The following is a 13,745-nucleotide window of genomic DNA, read 5'->3' on the forward strand; positions in this document are numbered from 1 at the left end:
AGATGCCGCACGTGGAAAACGCCGCGTGGACCATGTCGGTTGGCAGTCCATACCAGGCTTTGTTGACCCATTTGCTCCACTTCACTCAAAGAAGTGCGCTTCAGCTTCCCTGACTGTGTCTTCGGGTTTTCTTGCTGGAGCTATTCGTTGCAGAACGCGCACATGCGGTCTTTGAATTGCTTATTGAGCGCCACGTCTAGTGGCTGGAGAATAAGTGTCAGTCCGCCCGGAATGATGACCAGCTCACATCCAGAGTCCACTACTGCTTCCTTCACTCGATCTGTGATGTGGCCGCGGAAGGAGTCCAGGATGAGCATGCTGCGAGGCTTCAGCAGTGCACCCGGCCGTCTGCACCACATGAGATAAAAACCATTCGAGGACAGTTTCATCAATAAAAAAGCCCTTTTCGTTCACCCGCACGATAACTTTCCGCGGAAACTTTCTTTCTTTGGCATCGTTTTCTTTTTGAACAGAAGACATGGCGGTAGCTTGTGCCCGTCGGCCGTACAGCCCAACATGACAGTGAAATGGTTTTGCGTGTTGCCCGTAGTCAGCAGGCGAACCTGGCGCTCCCCTTTTCTGGACACGGTCCTCTTGCTAGGCATATCAAACCATACAGGGGTCTGGTGGGCATTGCTGATTTGACCCAGCAGGAATGAATGCTTTGCCTTCAGGTCACTCACGTAGCGAAGAAACTTGCACTGTTTTTCTTCGTAGGCTTCGGGCAACCTTTGGCATACAGTTGTGCGTCGTCTTAGGCTCAGGCCGTTCCGTTTCATAAAGTTCGTGACCCATTTCTTGGATACTTCGAACTCTGTTTGCGGGATGCCGATATCCTTCGTGACAGTACGTGCTTTTGCTTCAGTATCATCGTAGCAAACACTCAAGCTCTTGCTTCTCTGGTCGTGAACCCAATCTCGAACCGCCTCCTCAACAGCAGGGTATCGTCCAGACTTCGGTCCGCGAAAGGAACGGTGTGTAGCAGCGCATGCGAAGATCGTGGTCCTTTGTTTTCTCCATTCCCGCATGCACTTTTCCGACACATCGAACTTGCGCCCTGCTTCAACGTTGTTTTCCGACTCTGCATAGAGGATCGCTTGCCGCTTGAAAGCAGCGCTGTACTGTTGCCGGCGTAGCGGTGCCATCTTGGCGTCCGTTTGGCAGCGTCACAAATCGCGCACACCACTGCTCGCAAGCGAAGTGAAATGCAAAAATGGAAATGCAGAAATGCTGCTTTCGAGACCGTGTTTCCCAAGCAGTTTGCATTAATGCAGCGCGGCGATTTTTAAACGCGCTCCGTAGTTTCGCCACTTTCGTCTCGCGTGGTTTCGCTATAGTTTCGCGATCATCGTGGTAGATTGCAATAACGTCCGGCTCCGGAAGCGGCGCGCAAAGCGCGTTGGGAGATAGCAGTTGCCACAACTCCGCTGCCTCTGCGACTGATGTTATCGATGCGTCGAATAGCAGGGAATCCAAAGACGACGACCTTTCGTCGGACCCCACAGATAAGTCGACTTTACGATTCCGCGTATAGGTAGACTCCGATTATAGGTCGACCCCCGAACTTTGGAAGGGCATTTTATGAAAAAAACGTCGACTTATAATCGGCAATATATGGTAGTTTTATTCCAAAACAACTTATTGGGGTTGCTTTAGCTGCTTAACATGACAACTCTTTATACACTGCGCTGTGATCGGTTTTTGCTTGTCACTCTTGTAATTCATGGGAGTCGGTGCTCTGCTTGCCGACCAGCTAGCGGGTTGCCATCTAGTCACAAAAAATTCAATAAGAAGCCTTGGTACGATGGCGCAAATGTTGGCGTGGAGTTCCCAAATATTGACGTGTCCGTTAATGTATTACCGTTTTTGCAATACCGGAACACCGGGCAGGTGTACAGCAGCGACAACGTTGGTAACGACATTTTTTGTGAAGCATCAAAGATATGCAGGGGGCATAAAATTGCCATGAATTTTCATGTTCTACTTACCTTCTGGCGTAAAGCGTTCGTTAGCTACCTACTCACTAAGGTGCAAACTTCAAAAAATTTTTCTTATATGAGAGACGAGAGCCATGCACGGTGCCGACGCAGCTTCTGTTGTCTTCGGTTCCCTAGGCCACTCGTTAGCGAGAAAGTGTGGCAGCGATTCATCGGCAGACCTCATCTGTTCCAGGAAAGCTGCTGATAGCTCGTTTCAAGCGTCACATGGCACGTAATTGAAGCAACGTTCACTAATAACTACACGCATGCCGCTGAAATATCTGTCACTTCCTTTTCTGGACATCGCTAAATGAAATCTGTGAATGCTAGCGATAGATGTATGCAACAATATAGAATTTTCTATGCTTCTTGTCCATGGAAGAGCATTAATCTTTCCATCCTTCAGTCTACGCAATCCGCAAATAAAAAATGGGAGCTTGAATAGTGTTCGAAGGTCCCTTTAAAGCCATTCTTAAGGAAAAAGCTTAAGGCTTACTGGCAGCGCTTATGGGATTGAGACATATTAAGTTACACATGATCAAGCCTCTGTAACTGGCCACCCACACGGGCACGTTGTACAAATGTAACTCTGTCGGCTTTGCATACACACACAGCGCGCATACGCGCCTTTTGTGCGGTGCTGACCCACCCAGCCATGATGGTGAGCCACTTAACGGTCTTCACATCCTGTTACAATGTCCTAAACTGGAAGGCAATAGGAAGCAGCTTTTTTTATTACCTTACTGGCAGCAGGTTCTGCTGATCATCCTTTCATGTTCATAGGTAGGGAACTTCTTTTTAAACATGAATCATTGTTGCCATTTTTAAAAGATGTCAATGTTTTGATATATTCCCAGGCCATCCATAGCATGGCCTCTCAACAGAGACTGCTTTCCGTTGCTCAGCAGCCATCGGGGTTTCGATAGAGTAGTAGGGTGCTCCGTTGACTCGTTAGACTTAGCGACCTTCGAGGGCGCCCATGTAGCAGCTCGAACTTGGACCTTTGAGTAAATGTACTGTTGGCTGAAAGGCCTTCCAAATGCCGTGTGACGCGGTATAACTGATACCGCAGCACCTACATATGTTGTCTCATTCTTTCCCGCATGCGGGAACCCGATTAAAAAAAAAGTAAGCTCTCATCGTTGCCAAAGGTTGAGGGCAGTGATCTCATGATGCTCAAGCGAGGTGGGGCACTAGTTTCTTAGGATTTTAGGTGGGTGTATTGAAGTGATGCCAAAGTTCGTCATAATTAACGACACCAGCATTAATAGGATATGTTAGAGCATTTACAATTCAATTTTGCATTTATCAGACTCAACGCTTCTAAAAGCATAAAAGTCATGAAATTTGTAGTGTGCACGTACTTCACAGGAGTACGGCCACTAGCGTGGGTTCGGACTTAGCGAGCCACAGGGCCGCGTTTGCCGTCGCCTCGCGTGAACTAGCGCGCCACTGCACACGTACGTTCGAGCGCAAAGGCGCCGAGCGCAACGCGGCAAGTACACAGTACTGCTCTCGAGATCCGCAACAGTTTATTGCCTGCGGCAACACCACAAAACGCCGTACAACGCCCGCTCCCAAAGGCGGCGGGAGAAGCAAACAGGCTTCACCACGCCACGGGCGAAAATACAACACAAATGGTGCCGCTAGCACGTCTCCGCGGGCAACGGGCTCACGGCGACACGCCGCTGAGAGAAAACGGGTCTCTCGCGACTATGCTGCGTACTCTTACGATCTGTGACCACAAGGCCCGATCGCTCGAGTGAGGGCAAACTCCGCTCGCGTTGGCTTCGATAAGTACGGTTTCGGCGTAGTACGACCACGCGCGAATGCACCGCACCGCTCTTCAGCCTAGCGTTCGGAGAGGGACAACGTAAGGTAAGCGCTCGCCGCTGGCGCAAGGCACCGTTAGCGAGTTCCGTCCGAGCGAGCCCAAACGAGGAGCCGACGGACGGGAGAGGAAATGCGTGCTTACCCTACGAGGTCCAGAGAGGGTCTCTCCCTCGCTGCGCGAAACGTCTCGCGGGACACGAAACCCGAGCGCAGCGCCCCCCGTCGAGGTCCGGCGCCGGGAGAGAGGAGGTTAACGTCACTCCCCGCTCGCCCAGCGCCGTAAGACGGCGGAGGAGAGGAACGGCATGATCGGACGTGGGGATGGCAGAAATAGGCGAAAACCAGCGCAATGGCGACGGGCAAGCCTCAATCCCCACATCCCCCTCTCCTAAATTTGCCCTTTACCGGTCTGCCAAGGCAGCCGGCGGTCACCCATGCAGTTAAAATAACACTGCTATGAGCAACCATTAGCCTCATCCAGCCCTGGAGCTGCTGCTAAAAAAGAATACATTATAATGCGAGAAAAATCAATAACAAAGACAATACGATTGAAACACATAATACAATAAAATGGCACTGCGGAAGGGAGGTAATTAAGGAAATTAAGAAAAGTGTTCGTGATGCTTGCGCGAAAGAGCGTCCACAGCGCGGAGGGGAGGCAGAGCGTAATAATTGTCAGCGGGGTGAATGCCAGAGTGCGAGGCAGGAGGCTTTTTTTGAAGTCCTCAAGGCGGGAACGGGTCACTGATGGCTCGTCGCTCTTGTCGGCGATTAGCCTAGAGTCCGACGAACGCCGCTTCGGTGATGGTGCGAACGTCCCGAATTTTTCGGCTGGAATGACGGGAGACCTCGCTGGGACAGCCGGCCCTTTTTTTTTTGGGGGATCAATAAGGCCGACCCGAACTGGCTGCGAGGCATCCTGGAGTCGGCAAAGCGCAGGCATACCTGCTATGTCAGCTGGCTTAGCGCAGGAGCCATGGTGGAGAGGGCAGCCAGGCTTCTCGACGACGGCCGAGAGCAGGGGCACCGCTGGTCTGTCCGGCGTCAGCGGGTCATTGACCCGAGTGTCCACGTAGATGAGGTGAATTCACCACGCGCACTCTTTCCAGGCCCGCACCAATGCACCACGCACGTACGCACGCGCACACACACGTCACTGCACATAGCAGCGCTTTCACCAAGCGCGGCCTGAGTTCGCCGTCCAAGGCCACTGCGCCTCACTTTTCACGGTGTCATGTCGCCAACCGCGCGCGCTCGAGTGGGAAGGCGCAAAGCGTCCTTCGTTCTTCTCCCCCCGCAAGCACCGCTATTCAAGAATCCCTCCGCAGGCACAATATAAAACACGGAAAGAAAGTAAAGAGAGCAAAATGACAGTCAATATGCGGCAAACACAACCGAAAAAAAAGACGTATTAAATACACCTGAGTATTCAAATAAAACAGAAAAAAAAACACTAGCAGCAAATTGGGCGGGCCGACTTCTTTGCGAGCACTGGCCGCAAAGAAGCTAGCATACTGAGGCTAGAAAGTAACTGAGGGCCTTCGGTTGCGGAAAACAGAGTCCGCCGTCCGGCGTGAAATCACAAAGGTGACCGCTTCCTCAGATTATACCGATGCGGGGTCCGAATGCGGTCCGCCACACCGGGTGTGCCCCGTCGCTTGCGCGAAGTACCACAGGGCGCTGGCGCAAGCTCGTCAGACCGTGATGCAAAGGCTTTCAGGTCTGCGATATGGGCACGGCTGAGTTTTCCCGAAATGGGATCTTTCAGCAAGTACGCGAGTGGAGTCCAAGCTTTCTCCACTCGGTACGGACCAAGCCACTTAGGAGCGAGCGAGGCTGAGAACCCCTTACTCGCGTCGCTAAGGGCGTGGTTGCGCTTCAGGACAAGATCGCCCACCTCAAATGCTAGGTCGCGATGCTTGCGGTCATATTGGGCCTTCTGCTGAGCCCTAGACGACGTCAAACTTTGCCTTGCTTTACAGAGAGCTCGACAAAGCCGGTCCCGAAGCTGTGATGCGTAAGCAGAACAATCTGTCTGCTTCTCCTCGTCCCCGAGCTGGCATTGAATGACACTGGTCACCGGATTTGCCAACTCCCTTCCAAAATTTAAGAAGGCGGGCGAGAAACCAGTCGAGCGACTCTCGGATGTTCGAATGGCGAACGCGAGCTCGCTCAAATGGTCTGCCCAGTCCCTTTGACTTTCGGCAAAGGCCGCCAGCATTGGTTTGAGCGTACGATTGACGCGCTCCGTCAAATTGGACTGGGGATGGTAGGGTGAAGTGGTGCAGTGATCAATTCGGAGGGAACGGCACGTGACACCAAACACTCGAGCGGTGAAATACGAAGCGTTGTCAGTGATGAGCCTTTCCGGAAAGCCGAACCGGCAAAACACTTCCTGCAGCTTCTCGAGCACCGCTCTCGCTGTCACCTTCCGAAGAGGGAACAATTCCACCCACTTCGAAAAGTGATCCACGACTACCATGAGATGAATGAACCCCTGCTTACTTCTGGGAAAAGGTCCCATTAGATCGCAGGTGGCCACTTGCCACGGACGCTCACTGACAATCTGCTTCATCAGACTAGGTGGCTTGCCACCCCTAGACTTCACCGTTTGACAGACGTGGCAGGAACGGCAATAGCGATAAACGTCACGCTTCATGCCGGGCCAGGTCACCGTCTTGCTCAGTTTTGCGAAAACTTTGGAGCCACTCAGGTGACCGGCCATGGGTTCGTCGTGAGAGGATCGCAACAGGGCGACTCTCAGACTTTTGGGCATAACCACCTTAAACGGATCGATAGACTCGTCGTCGGTGGCTATATATTTCAGCAGGAGCCCGTCATGGTCCAGCAAATATGAATCCGCCGGGGACTCAGCGACACACGCTGGTTCCAGCCCCCTATCCGCGCCCGCTGCAGGGCAAGCAGCGTAACGGCGCTCCGTCTCCCTGAGACCGTCGCACATTTCGCGACAAAACGGATCACTTTGCTGAGCCTTCAGTAGCTCTTGTCTGCTGAAAGCGATTCCTATTCTCCCAAAGGGGAACCTGGTATCGCGCCCACTCAGGACCGCAGCAACCGCCGCTTGCGTCGGCGTCACGGGTTCGCTCTCGGCATCGTGGCCTTTGGAGAGCTCACTCGCTGGCCGGCTTCGCGGAGCGCTGTTTGCCTGGATAGCAGCCAAGGTTCGTCCGAATGCGGCGGACTCGCCCCTTTCGCCGAACGGCGGCGAAGCCGCTGTTTCGCCCCCACCGCTTGCTTGTGCAAAGGCACCGCTAGCGGCTGTCGCACCGGAATCAAGGTTCTCGGCAGACAATGGGGCACGAGATAGCGCGTCAGCTACCACGTTGGTGCTCCCCTTTCGATACTGCACTGCAAAATTATAGTGCTGTATCAGGAGAGCCCAGCGCGCCAGCCTGCCCGCAGGCTCACGGAGCCGCATCAGCCAGCTGAGCGCACTGTGGTCCGTTTGCACCACGAATTTCGTCCCATCAAGGTAGACGTCAAATTTCCGCAGTGCAAACACGATGGCGAGGCACTCCTTTTCGGTAACGGAATAATTTTTCTCCGCGGGTACCAAGGAGCGGCTGGCAAAGGCCAACGGCTGCAACACGCCATCGTATTCCTGTAGGAGAACGGCTCCTAATCCCAGATCGCTCGCATCAGTCTGTACAACGAACGGTCTGGTCAGGTCGGGGAGTCTGAGCTGCGCTGTCTCCGCAATGGCGCTAGACAGTCGGCAAAACGCCTCTTGCTGCTCAGGTCCCCATTGCCAAACAGCAGACTTACCCAAGAGCTTGGTCAAGGGCGCCTGCAGTCGGGCACAGGACGGTATGAAGAACGATAAAAGTTAACCATTCCCACAAAGCGGCGAAGGCCACGTACGTCCTTGGGCACGGGGAAATCGAGGATTGCTCGAAGTTTCTCCCGATCCGGCTCAATGGAGCCTTCGCCCAGCGTAAACCCGAGTAACTGAATACGGGTCTGCGCTAATTGGGCTTTTGCAGGATTTAACGTCATCGCGGCAGCCCGCACCCTCTCGAGCACATCGGCAACATGGGCCAAGTGCTCTTCGAAGGTTCGTGAGTAAATCACGATGTCGTCGAGGTAGCACAAGCAGTAAGACCACTTTGCTTCCCCGAGGACGCGGTCCATGAGTCTTTGAAACGTCGCAGGAGCATTGCAAAGACCAAAGGGCATCCGAGTGAACTCGAACAACCCTCTGTGGGACGTGAAAGCAGTTTTGCACTGGTCACGCTTACCCATCCGGACCTGTAGGTAACCTTTCGAGGCGTCAAGCGTGGTAAAGTACCGTGCCTCGCCCAGGTTTCCTACGATGGAGCTTATCGTAGGGAGCGGATAGGCATCCTTACGAGTCACTCCGTTTAGACGGCGATAGTCGACGCACAGGCGATGACTTCCGTCTTTCTTAGGCACCAACACAATTGGAGACGCCCAGGAGCTAGACGAACGGCGAATAATGCCTGCCGAAAGCATGTCGTCTAGCAAGCCGTCGATAATCTGCCTTTTGGCGAGACTGACGGGCCTGGGGTTACACTTCAAAGGAAGCGCGTCGCCGGTTTCGATCACGTGGCTAACAAGATCGGTACAGCCCGGTTGATCGGTGAAGAGCTCATCGTATTGGCGTAAAAGTGCCGACAGACGAGCCTTCTGTGTATCATCCAAATGAGTCGCACAGGCGATCAAAGGATGTGGTGCCTCTTCGTGTCGTGTCGGTCGATCCAAAAGGGGGTTTCGAGCCGACGAGCACGTACTGCCGGAGTATGACCCCGAAGTTTGCGCGCGACACGGTTCGTGCCGTCCCTCCCGTTCCCAAAGGGGACTGTGAGAGGAGGACTGCGTTGAGCAGGGGTATGACCCCGAACTCTCCGCGTGGCACGTTTCCGACGCTTCTGCGGCACAGGCAACAGTAAGCGCCGGCGGGCTGATGAACGGCTTGAGTTGGGAAAAGGGCCCATCACGATAGCCGCCATTCGCAATGTCCACAACGATCCCGGTCTTCAAAAGAAAGTCCCGACCGAGAATCACAGGAACATTGAGCCCTGGGAGATGAACAAAACGCGCGCGTCTCATTCGATCTCCCCATCTGACAGTCAACCTTGCGGCGCCAGCCGAATGGGCCACGCCTGTTGCAAGAGTGAATGTCGTTCGGCAGTCCCGCAAGCGCACCGAATGCTTTCTGCAAGTGGGACAATACCTGTGCGCCGAACAACGAAGCGCTAGCGCCCGTGTCCAGCAACGCCGAAAATTCACGGCCGGCAATAATGACCGGAATGAACGGCGCAGTGCGCACCAGCAAGACAGCTTGCCCTGTACGCAGAGGGTAGAAGCAAAGGTTCGGCCGTCCGTGCTTTCACGAACGACCCGCAGTTCCGTTTCCCTGCCTCACAGGAGGCCTAGATCCGGTGCATTCCCTTGCTACGTGCCCTCTTTCACGGCAGCGAAAACAGCGCACTCCATCTCGATCTCTTTCACGAGACGGAGCAGCCTCGAGCTGCTGTGATCGGCTCGCCACGTTATCAAAGGATACGTATCGACGAGCGTCACCCACATTGCGTTGGGTCGGATGGCGTCCCTTCGCGTGGGTTTCAGGTGGTGCAGCACAGGCTGCCCGCCTTTCGTGCGTGTAGGGGTCAAGAGCGCGAGCGCTCAACTCCCATGCACAGCCACTGGCAGCCGCAAAGGCAGCGCCATGTGACTTTTGTTGGGGCACAGCCCCTCGCCAGGCGCAGCGCGGCTCAAGGGCATCGCTGGCTGGCGGCGGCGGGCGATAGGCGCGCGCGGCGAGAAGGTCGCCTTGAATGCGCTTTGCCTCGGCGGCCAGCTCCTCCAAATCGCGGAAGCGACCGCCGCGCAGGTACGCCGAAAAGGTCGGATGTGCCTGCCGAATCACCCGTTCGACGCGTTCCTCGTTCGAGGCTCGGGGCTCAGCGATAGAGAAAAGGTCATCCATCGCGCGTACGTATTCCTGAAGCGACTCATCAGGAGCTTGTGTACGGAGCTCGAGCTCTCGCCGCATCCTACTCTCGTAGTCAGCGGGTAGGAATTCGCGCAGAAAGGCCGCGCGGAACTCCTCGAGGGTTGCTGCTCGGTAGCCGGCAAGCCGATACCACCTCGCCGCCGTATCAGTCAGTGCAGCCGGGACAACGCGCCCGAGCACCTCCTGATCGTCCAAGCCCATTGCTCTCTGATAACGTGACAGAGAGTCAAGGTAGTCTCGGGCGCTGAGCAAATCCCCGTATCCGCTGTATGTTGGCACAGGCAACATAACAGCGGGGTGGGTGCGTTTCGGAACGGCCGAAAGCGTTTGGACAGCTCCCGAGAGCGCTTGGATCATCTCGACGGCGTTTTGCAGCAGCGTCTGAGTCGCACCTGCTTCACAGGAAGCCGTTGGTGCGTTAGCGGCGCGGTCGAGCGAAGGTGAACAGTCTCCCAGCTCGATCAGTGGAGCGGTTTCAAAAGGACAACTGCCCTGCGCGCCATTCCCAGAGCAACAGAGGCTCCTAGCGGGATTTGCCTGCTGTCGAACATAATTGCCACTTGGGGCGGCTACCGTCGACAATACAGGCGCCTGCTCAGCGTGCGGTCGAACTGTCGGTTGCACGGCTGACGGCGGGCAAAAGTCGGCACGGGCCAGGGCCTGCGCCCCATCAATTCCACAGGGAACCGACTGAAAGCGCTGTGCCGTCGAACTGCCACGCATTTCGAGGGGTACTGCAGCAGTCGAAGGTGCCTGAGCACACCGTTCGGGTAGGGCAAAGGGCCCAGTCCGCAACGATGCTCCATCTCCAAAGGGAGCTGGCAGGCGCTTTGTGTCGTCCCCACAGGGGGTTGCGACACGTAAGGCACTGGCCTCATTCTCCTGCAACGCGGCATCCGCCAGAAAAGTCAACGGACAAAAATCCCGCGAAGCAGACATGTTGCGGCGAGCCCGAGACGCACAGGCGTACTGACTCGCTAAGAGCAGTCAAAAGCTTAATGAGCTTTTGATACCGCGTTGGGCGCCAGTGTAGTGTGCACGTACTTCACAGGAGTACGGCCACTAGCGTGGGTTCGGACTTAGCGAGCCACAGGGCCGCGTTTGCCGTCGCCTCGCGTGAACTAGCGCGCCACTGCACACGTACGTTCGAGCGCAAAGGCGCCGAGCGCAACGCGGCAAGTACACAGTACTGCTCTCGAGATCCGCAACAGTTTATTGCCTGCGGCAACACCACAAAACGCCGTACAACGCCCGCTCCCAAAGGCGGCGGGAGAAGCAAACAGGCTTCACCACGCCACGGGCGAAAATACAACACAAATGGTGCCGTTAGCACGTCTCCGCGGGCAACGGGCTCACGGCGACACGCCGCTGAGAGAAAACGGGTCTCTCGCGACTATGCTGCGTACTCTTACGATCTGTGACCACAGGGCCCGATCGCTCGAGTGAGGGCAACCTCCGCTCGCGTTGGCTTCGATAAGTACGGTTCGGCGTAGTATGACCACGCGCGAATGCACCGCACCGCTCTTCAGCCTAGCGTTCGGAAAAGGACAACGTAAGGTAAGCGCTCGCCGCTGGCGCAAGGCACCGTTAGCGAGTTCCGTCCGAGCGAGCCCAAACGAGGAGCCGACGGACGGGAGAGGAAATGCGTGCTTACCCCACGAGGTCCAGAGAGGGTCTCTCCCTCGCTGGCGCGAAACGTCTCGCGGGACACGAAACTCGAGCGCAGCGCCCCCCGTCGAGGTCCGGCGCCGGGAGAGAGGAGGTTAACGTCACTCCCCGCTCGCCCAGCGCCGTAAGACGGCGGAGGAGAGGAACGGCATGATCGGATGTGGGGATGGCAGAAATAGGCGAAAACCAGCGCAATGGCGACGGGCAAGCCTCAATCCCCACAGTAGTCGTTACTATGCACTCATTAGCTCGCACTCATTAGGATTAAATCGCTCGCGCTTTCATAATCACTTGCCTCTATGTGCTCAAGGATAGTGCGAAAAGGGGGAAATACGGCAGAAAGCGCTAATTGGGCTTGAATCCTGAAATACCAGACGGTAATTATAGGGTTTCACAAGGAGCTCAGCGGCGACTTACTAAATCGAGCACATAACCTTGAACACAATGTCTATATCGATTGCACTAGTCTAAATTCGGTAATGCCCGGATGAGTTACGTAATTAGCATATCGCCTACTGCCACAGTGCGTTTCGTACGTACAAAGCCGCTACTTTTTCTTCTCACATCCTTCTAATCTTGAATAGTACCATAGGTGCGCCACAAGGGCAAACCTCTTCGTGCCTAATCAAAATGTTCCTGTGCCATAATGGGTATTTACTGTAGAATATAATTCTAACCAAATAAACCAGAAACAACTTTGAGCATAAAAAAACAGCATCGCAGGAATGATGACACGAATGCGACGCGTGTTTCTATGACCAACGAAGTTAAGGGAAAGCTTGTGTAACCATAGGAATTGCGGCGTGGCCTTTGATTCAAAACAGTGACGCCGTTTCGCCGGAAAATATTCTGGAAAAAATGACACAGTTTTCCCCCTGTATGTATCTGCAAATTGTTCTCATTGAACAGTTGTACCCTTAGCAATGCCTGATGTGACTATCAGACTTCGAGTGATCGCACAAGGTATTAATTGTTCCACGGTGCTACAGCAAGTACACTCTAAGAACAAAAGGGGTCAAAAAAGGGCCACGGCACCGTGACTCTCTTGGGGTATCCAGTCGACCCCTTTTGAAAGGTAGAAGCAGACAAAGAGTCAGCATTTCTGAAGGAGTCACTCGACTTTCGTTTCGTTTCGACTGGTTTCCGTGATGAAGTCACCGCCGTACACGCCTACATATCGCTCGTTTGCCGTTAGGCGCCGTTGTAGCGTCATGGCTCGCCGTCGGAGCCGGGCTGGCGCGGCGCCTCGGCCTCCTCTCTTAGTCTCTTCGTCGATCATTTGGAATGCGTTGCGTTGGGTGCGCGGGTTGCGTCAGTTGCCTGTCTTGTAGTTTTGTGTCCGAGCGAACACTTGCATCTTTGGTGGCGGGTGATACCAGGCTCCGTGCTCGAAGTAACGGTTGGAGGGCGGAATATTCATGGAGCTGTGGACACGGCCAACGTGCAGCTGTTAACGGTGAGTGTACTGCTTTCGTAGGTACTAATTATACAGCTTTAGCTGGGCGTCTGCAGCAGCAGCTCTGCGGAAGTAGGCTGCCAGGCATTTCCAACAGGAGCCTGCGTCCACGGGGCTATTGCGGATGCCCAGCTAAAACTGTCAGTTAACGAGTTGACAGCGTTAGGCGCGTTGCTGTACAAGCTCCCATTAAATGAGCGATGCAAACAATTATCAAGGGTCATTGTTTGCTGATCGCACATTGTGTCTGCACTGCTGAAGGTGCAAGATGCAAATATGATGGAATACAGAGATGCATCGAAGAGAATGGTGGTGTTGAGGATTTGTCCGGTTCGTTTGGCTGCTTGGTGGGCACCATAGAGCGAGCGTGAACTGCTGTGCAAGCCCTCAGACTGGTGGCAGCGCCAGACCTCGAAAGTGGTATGGTATCTTCCTGCGTGCTTTCAAGAGCTACCTGAGCGGCATCAACGGCGTGTTCGTTCCTATGACGCCGCAGTGACTTATCAGCAACTGAAACGTCACGTGGTGCCCTTCATCATGTGAAGTATGAAGAAGACGTCGAATTGCGAATACGAGCTGTTCATACGGCCTACGACGCAGAGCAGATAGCACAAATTGTAGGGCTGCTTTTGAGTCGCTGAAGATCGACCATTGTTGAGGTGGTTGTCGTCAAAACAGTGGGTAACGACCTCAACAAATTGCTACGTTTTAAAATGCCATTTGGACTACGCTGAAGCGAGGCCACTCTTCTATGCCGGTTATGGCTAAGAGTGGCTTTCATGAAGTCATTTTCTTCTTGCATTGAAAAGGT

General features: G+C 54.4%; 1 protein-coding gene across 1 annotated transcript; it reads right to left on the reverse strand.

Annotated features, from left to right (window-relative positions):
- Nucleotides 1-140: 140 nt before the first annotated feature.
- LOC119375903 (uncharacterized) lies at nucleotides 141-10,089 on the reverse strand (the record flags this gene model as incomplete). The annotated part of the gene is made up of 3 exons (XM_037645928.1): nucleotides 141-348; nucleotides 7,599-7,620; nucleotides 9,495-10,089. Coding segments are annotated over 3 exons (825 nt in total), but the record flags the coding sequence as incomplete, so codon positions are not given.
- Between the last annotated feature and the right edge of the window lie 3,656 nt (nucleotides 10,090-13,745).

Source organism: Rhipicephalus sanguineus, unplaced genomic scaffold (assembly GCF_013339695.2).
Source record: "Rhipicephalus sanguineus isolate Rsan-2018 unplaced genomic scaffold, BIME_Rsan_1.4 Seq10104, whole genome shotgun sequence".
In the NCBI taxonomy this organism is placed as follows: Eukaryota; Metazoa; Arthropoda; class Arachnida; order Ixodida; family Ixodidae; genus Rhipicephalus; species Rhipicephalus sanguineus.